Source organism: Epinephelus moara, chromosome 3 (genome assembly GCF_006386435.1).
Source record: "Epinephelus moara isolate mb chromosome 3, YSFRI_EMoa_1.0, whole genome shotgun sequence".
NCBI classification, from domain to species: domain Eukaryota; kingdom Metazoa; phylum Chordata; class Actinopteri; order Perciformes; family Serranidae; genus Epinephelus; species Epinephelus moara.
Window position 1 is genome coordinate 35,255,658 of NC_065508.1, and position 7,574 is coordinate 35,263,231.

The 7,574-nt window shown below is 38.0% G+C and overlaps 1 protein-coding gene across 1 annotated transcript; it reads right to left on the reverse strand.

Moving 5' to 3' along the window:
- Positions 1 to 479: 479 nt before the first annotated feature.
- On the reverse strand, positions 480 to 7,244 carry lim2.1 (lens intrinsic membrane protein 2.1). Its single transcript, XM_050036306.1, has 5 exons — positions 7,105 to 7,244; positions 5,565 to 5,746; positions 2,348 to 2,497; positions 2,011 to 2,145; positions 480 to 695 (listed from the first exon to the last, which is right to left on the reverse strand). Exons 2-5 carry the CDS (start codon positions 5,737 to 5,739, stop codon positions 634 to 636), a joined length of 522 nt encoding a protein of 173 aa, XP_049892263.1. The 5' UTR covers positions 5,740 to 5,746; positions 7,105 to 7,244; the 3' UTR covers positions 480 to 633.
- Between the last annotated feature and the right edge of the window lie 330 nt (positions 7,245 to 7,574).

The following is a 7,574-nucleotide window of genomic DNA, read 5'->3' on the forward strand; positions in this document are numbered from 1 at the left end:
AGATCATTACTTTCTGATAACAAAATCATGGCTTATGGTATTTTATATCTTCAGTATATTATATTTTTTCCAATAATATTCCTCGAAAGTGTATCCACGTCAGTTGTATTCTCCAAAATTGTCAGATAAAACGTATACTCTGCAATCATGGATGAGCTATACATATAAGTATGTCATTTGCTTTGTGTGGCTTTCATTTTCATTTTCAGTCTTCAGAAAAAGAACGCTTGGTTTTTCTTTTAGACATTGAACTAGACATCTAGACAGTCTGTTTTTATTTTAAAACAACTCTCTATGGTTATGGACACTTATTTAAAGCTAAGGTCAGGGAGCACGAATGGGGCACTCTCTTAGTGCCACAGAGCCAGATGGCCAGCCTCTAAAAACGCTCTCAGACAAAAACAAAAAAAAAAAAGAAAGGAAAGGAAGGAAGAGATTAAATTGTGCACAGTGTCTGTGGATGAAAATAAAGAGTCACATTCTCCCCAGTCTTTTTTATTGAAATCATTTAAACTTTGAGGATTCGTGTTCCAGATGTAAGCTCTGCACTGATGGTGAGAATCTCCACGTAGCCTCGATGCAGCTCTCATGATCGTACTCCATGGCTCATGTCTGGATGATGGTCTGAATCTTCTAATGAGAGTTAGCACCCCTGGGGCATTCATGCATCCGATAGGCACACAAATAGAATATACCTAAGAAGAAAGGTAGAGGGTAGGTCTTTGTTTGCCACCAGCAAATATAAATGACCTGCATCTTAAAATGATATATTTCAACTCACATTAGATAAAAGGAGAACACATATAGGCTATTTGTTGTTATTGACACAATATGCACAACTAGTCTATGTGTGATCTGTGTTATTTTAATTCTACAGAAGTACAAGAAACCAGTGGAGAAATTGTATTTTGTGGGCATGTTCAGTGACAAGAAAATAAAATTGATGAACTGTCTGTTTATGTCATTCTGAGGCATTTTGACAAACTGCATTGAATTCAGTTCTTTAGATTTTTTGTGGAGCAGCTTTGTTTTTATATTGTTACCAACCTAAACAATACAGACACATATTTAAGGTCCTCTGCTATTCCATTTCTATTGTAGTGCATAAAAATCTATAAACTTCACATAATACATGTGCTGTTTATTTGGTATCCAACTGATGCATGCAAATTAGAAAAACACTCTTGAAATACATGTGTATCATGGTATTGTTGTTTTCCACCATTACTTATTAGTTATCATAATTCTTTAGTGTGTAATTTTGCCGATATTTTCAGTCTCAGCCAAACAGTGTCACATCCTGGTATTTTCAGCATATGGATGCTGTTTACCTCTGAACCATTTTCATATTCAGTATAGTGAAAGGCCTGCTGAACAGCAGGTACTGCACAGTGTGGTGGAGGATTCAGAGATGAGCACTTACTACAAGCATCACTTACTGATAATGTCACATCATTGATTCAGCTGCTTGACTATGGGTTGACCCGTGTATGGTTTGACTGTTTTGTGCTTAGGAAGTGAGTTGTCACATTGTGTTATATCAGATAGTGTCTGTAGTTTTGTTTTCTTTATTACACATAGTACATGCAGTATGAAAACCATTAGCCAGGCATGCAGGTAGAAGTTGAGGCCCTTGGCAATATGAGGAGGTGAATACAGTTTTATCTTTTATACTACATTTGAATTTTCAAAAGGTACAGTACTACATGGTATAATGTAAAATAATCTTAAATCTTAAAAGTAGTTTGAGCCTGTTGCTTGCCATGACTTCATAAATATGTTCTCCAAGCAGTGATTTTATCGACACCTTACTGAGTGCAGTGGTTGCTTATCCAAGAACTCACTCAAGGCTTTATCTTGGAAAGAAGTTAACATTTAGAAGAAAATGATCACAGCACACCGTCCCTGAACACACCATGAGTGGAACCTTGATGAATCAAAGAATTTGATGGCACCTCTGTGAAAGAGAGGAAACCTAATGTAGTTTGATTTGTTGGGTTGCATAGTTACCTGAAAAGAAGGTGAGCACCACTGACACCCAGCCAATGATATAGGACCAGGAGAACCTCCAGTTTCCATAGCGTTTCCCATAGTAGTTAATAGTCACACCAGTGTACACTGCCATTGCTAGAAACACTAAAAAGCCTGGGCAGAAAAAAAAATACATAAATTGAGGAAAAGAAAATATAAAGAATTTTTTTCTGAGATTGTACAAATGGGTAACCATTACACTTTTTAAAAAAATTTGACTTTTTAAAACATTTTTGAATTTGATTAAGGTCAAATCAAATGCACATTACAGCTCAAACTAAACCAACAAAAAACAATACAATTGAGTTGAACTTACATGAGATGAAAAACAATATGCCTGCAGCAAAGGTTTTGTCAAACCTGTCGAAGGAGGAGTAATGGATGAAGGCCATAATGCCAATGATGATGCCAATGAAACAGGCCAAAAGAGAGAGGATCATGAGGGCACGAGTGGCGTCTAAGTGGGCTGTGGACAGGGTCAAATGTCAAAAGGAGTCACCGGTGGGGTCAGTGCAAGTCATCAGAAGTGAATGAACAGAGATGTGACCCAGGTCAGGTCATGTTAACAAGCCAATATGATGAAGAATGGTAAACATAAAAAGAAATAGACCAATTTTTTTAATAACATCGATGTCAGGTGGAAATCCCAATTTACACAGCAAATCTTCAACAGAAGCATTCAAACACATAACACAACTATGTAGACAGATGTAGACAGTATTTTTTCCCACAGTAAATAAAGTATAATCATAACCAAAACATTACCACCACCATAAACTTTTTTTAAATATCAAAATATCATAGCATTTTACTTCTGATTAAAGGTCTCACACTGTGCTCATTTTCAGGTTCATACTTGTATTTTGGTGTTGTACTAGAACTTGTTTACATGCTTCAGTATAAAAAATACTGCCTGCCTGAATATATCCATATTCACCCTCTGTCTGAAATGCCTCATTTCTGTGCCTGTCCCTTTAAGACTCCCTCTGGAAAAAGCCCAGTCTTCTCTGATTGGTCAGTGTTTTCAGGTCTTGGCATCTCTCCACTGTCATTTCAGCTGAGGAATGACTGTACCGGGTTTTTCAACCTTTATAAACTGTTTCTTTGCTGCTCTGTGGCTAGGGCAACAGCTTTGATCCCTGTTTACTTCCTGTCAACTACCATGGAAAATATAAAAGAAGGTAAGGATATGACATCAGTAACGGCACTGCAATTTTCATTGGAGCCAGACTTTGTGCCACTTCTATTGGAGTCAATGGGGCAGGCACAGCAAATCACACTATAACCCATCATATCTAATGTTGTTTCAACTCTGACTGAAAAAATAAAAAAACACATATTACGTGATGCGGAATTATGTTTTTGTTTTTTTTTAATCTAAATGTGCATGTTTGTTTTACTTGTAAGTTGTATCAGCTGCATTATAAGCCCCTGTTGGATCCAAGATAGCTAACGCTACCTGCTATTAGCAGGTACATGTATTTGGTTATCAATAGCTAACTAAACTTTAAACAGTCAGTGATATTTGATAATATTTAGGAGTGCTAATGTTACATAGTGATTCCCATAATTGTCAGGAGGTGGCACTAATCGACAAGTTATTATAAATCATCACTTCCATCACTTACAGTACTTGTTACTTTGTTTGTCAATTAAGTTAGCATTTGCCATTTTTTTTAGGTAATGTTAGCTAACTATTGAGTTGCTCTACATTGATTTTAAGCGTAAATGTCAGTAAGCAATAATCCTGGGGAAGGTGTTAAAGAAACAGAGAGCTGCGGGGTTGGTGAATGAAATGTTACAGCTTCTCTAGCTCACTCATGACCTATATGTGTGCTACCTAATCAAAGTTAGATGACCAACATTAGTAAGAATGTAAATCCGTCAAGTCCTAGTTTTAACAGTGATAACAGGTCAGACCTGCCCAGTTTGGTCATGTATCATGATGTAACGTTGGCTATCTTGGACCAAACAGGGGCTTGAGACAGATCTGTGATCTGTTTGGAGACCAATAACAAGAAAAACAAACAAGCGTAACCTGCCCCATTGACTCCAATAGAAGTGGCACCAAGCTCCAAAGCAAAATTTGAATGTTTTAATTGACCTACTTTTCTTTCTTTCCTTCTTTTATAGTTGCCTTGTCAGCTTTTGCATTAACAAACCTTTCAACGGGAAATTCAAGGGGACCAAGTTAAAGTGTTTATGTTGTCAAGTTTGAGAAGGTCTATATAGACCTAATCACAATGTTTATTTACAGTAGCTTATGGGTAGAAAACCCCAGCGTCACGTATATAAAATCAGAGGTCACTGAGCAGATGGTTCTGCCTCAGATGGTTAGTTTTTAGCTACCAAAAAAAAATTATTAGAAATAATATTTTCACTGGTTTACCTTGCTGTCAGAGTTAGCAGTTAGCAGAACACTTAGTTGCTGTTTTTCCACTGCCTTGATTGGTTAGTGTGTAAGATAAAGCACAGCAAATATGCAGATATAGCATACACTTAAACTGATAATGATTTTTAGGTGGTTAAAATACATTTTGCTGTGGCCCTGTCCACAACTTCCATGCCAGTAGATTTAGTTTATCAAAGATGAAAAACAGCAAAGTTCATAAAACAGCAGTAATGCCTGATAGGTCAGGCCGCTATGTTTAACCATATATTTTCGTTACACTTCCAGATGAAAATGACAACAGAAATCAACAAGTCTGCTGATTTTACGTATCTGTAAAATTGAAATCAATCACCAGTTGTCTTCCCTGAAGTGAATGTCGTTAGCATGAAGTCACAGTGATTCGGGCTATTGTATAGTTGGGACATCACAAGTTCATGGAAGTCCTGACAGCTCATTTAAAGGCACAGTTTCTGAATACGGACTCTGTGTTTCTCTCTATGCACTGAGCGTTTTGATACTTTCACAATATTTATGCACCTATACCTGCTTTATAATAAAGTAAATCAGATTTTTCAGGCTACAATATGGGACCTTTGAACAAATGTACACATTCTCTGTGTAAGTCACACTGTAATGCAGTGGTGGTTTGAAAATGTTATGTGTTTGTGAAAGTCACAATTTTCTCTAACATAAGACTGAAGTCTAGTAATAAAAAAAGAGAGATAAGACAGAGGCTACCTAACATTATGAAACCTATATGTTACTGATCCCAGTTCAGTTTAACTCTAGCGGGTTAGCTCAGCTGCACATCCAATTTCAAAATATTAGGGAGATTAGAACATATATTAGAACATGTTGCTGTCCACATAGTAAACTTATTTGAATTTTATCTGAATGTTTGACACAGCTGTCTCTGAAGAAATGTATTCATTTATTATGATTTTCATTTCTAATTGTAAATTATACACAAATAAAATGGCTTATCAAGGCTTATAACACTTTAAAAAAGTTGAATCTTTGGATCCACCCGATGAGCTACCTCAGCCAATAAAATGATTTCTGCCTCTAGAATGGCTCCATCTTTCAGAAGAAGAGCAAACAGGAAGTTAGTAGTTTCCTAGCCATCTACATCTACACTTACCGATGCTGTCATTGTGTGGGAAGCATTTCCCAGGCATACAGTAGCGCCACAGGCCCTGGTGCATGTAGTTGCTGGACTGCCGATACTGCATCCAGTAATCGGTTGCTGTGGAAACGATCAGGAGGATGTTCCCCACGCCTGCACAGAACAAACCTCCACCCATAAAGCTGTACATCCTGCACCTGCAGACACACAGACACATACAGAGGAACAGAAGGTCACTTAGCATCAGTGGTCAGTGGCAGGGCCCCCTCCTCTCTCCACCTCTCACACACACACACACACACACACACACACACACACACACACAAACACACACACTTCAGGGAGAGAGGGTCTAAATGTCAGTAATTGCATTGTAATGAACATATTATTTCCAATGGATTGAGCTGTGGGGTTGCCTGTGTGTGTATGCTCCACTTTGTTCTCTAGGAGATCAGCCCCTGAAGATGGGCTTTACATACACCCCCATCCCCAGTGCAGACACACACACACACACACATCCAGCCTGTGTGGAGTGCAGCGATGCTTTGATACTTGATACATCTATTGCCCATTGTTCCACCTGGATGCAATATCCTGCAGCCATCCTCTCTGTCTCATTGAGAGTTGTCATGGATGTTTTTTTTGGGGGGAAAGCATGATAGATAGATATATCTTGTTATGTCTGAAACCTGAACGGGATGCTCGTTGAAGAGCTCTGTGTATTCATTGAAGAGCTCTGTATTTTCGCAGGATCACATTCCCCTCTGAGCAGCCTCTCCAGCAAGTCCCAGCAGCTGCCTTGATCGAAACCAGAAAATTGTCTCAGACTGTCAGTGTAATGTGGCAATATAGAAAATTCGAATCATTTTATTTAATAATCAGTAAGCCAATTGGCTTTAATGATTTTTTAAAGAAATTATTTTCTTCCAAGCCAGGATAAAACAGCTACATAAATTTTCTTTTCGTTTGGAGAGCGGCCTTGATTGTGACTGGCACTGACCTCAAGGCTGACGATTTCCTCTCAATCACATCACTCAACCTTTTCCCCTGAAATTCTCCAACTCTCACTGTAAAATACCTGAGAAAACTGACCCGACAAGATAGAGAGAATAAGAATAAGCTTTACATTTATCCTTAGCCTCTAGAGCAGACTGGGTTTTAATGTTTTTTCATTCACTGCACCTCCAGTTTCACAAACACATAAGCCATCCTTATCTGTATCTATTTGGCTGCAGAATGTAAACCTTTGTCTCCATGGAACTGATTATACATATATATATATATATATATATATATATATATATATGTGTGTGTGTGTGTGTGTGTGTGTGTGTGTGTAGATATATAGAGACATTATAAAATACACTAAAGTGAGACAAAAACTGGTCGGTACATTTTACAGCAATGACTAATATCTGAAACTTTCTCTGATGAGCTCATAGAGCTGCAGCTGTGTCTCCACGAGGAGAAAATAGCATGAAGAAATAAAAACTAATAAAAACACATTACTAAATGAACACCAACAGTTATCAGACAAAATTCCATGTTACCTTACCTTAATCAACCCCTTTTATGAAGACGTTTATGAGGACAGGGTTACCTGACAAAATACAACAAGATCCTATAATGCCAAGACAGGCGGATTTCCAGCAGGCTAATAGCACTAGCGCTTGACGGGGTGAATAGGGAGAAACTGGGGCTACAACAAACACATCACTGAGACAATAGGCCAGGCCGACCGCTGGCCAATCAGCACCCACCAGTTTTGTGGTTTGGGAATCTGCTGAAAAAACAGAATGGCCAAAGCTTGGCAAGCTGAAGTAATACTGATGACTTCATGGTTTTGATTGAAAGTGGAGGGCTGAACTGGCTTTAGTAGAGGGCAAGCCAGGCATTAAATTAGAGTCTTTGGCTGTGCGGCTTCTGATTTTGGTCTAATTTTAAAAGCAAACATTGTCAAACTGTTTAAAAAAATCTTAACAACTCTTAATATACCTGTAAATTTTAAACTTTTTCACGAAATAA

Bases quoted from the DNA above. Each gene is read 5' to 3' on its own strand.
- lim2.1 (XM_050036306.1), bottom strand. From the start codon at position 5,739: ATGTACAGCTTTATGGGTGGAGGTTTGTTCTGTGCAGGCGTGGGGAAC. The intron at 2,146-2,347 runs GTAAGTTCAACT...TTTTCTGCCCAG, and splicing joins CATATTGTTTTTCATCTCAT to GCTTTTTAGTGTTTCTAGCA. The intron at 696-2,010 runs GTAACTATGCAA...CTTTCTTCTTAG, and splicing joins GGTGCTCACCTTCTTTTCAG to GTATATTCTATTTGTGTGCC.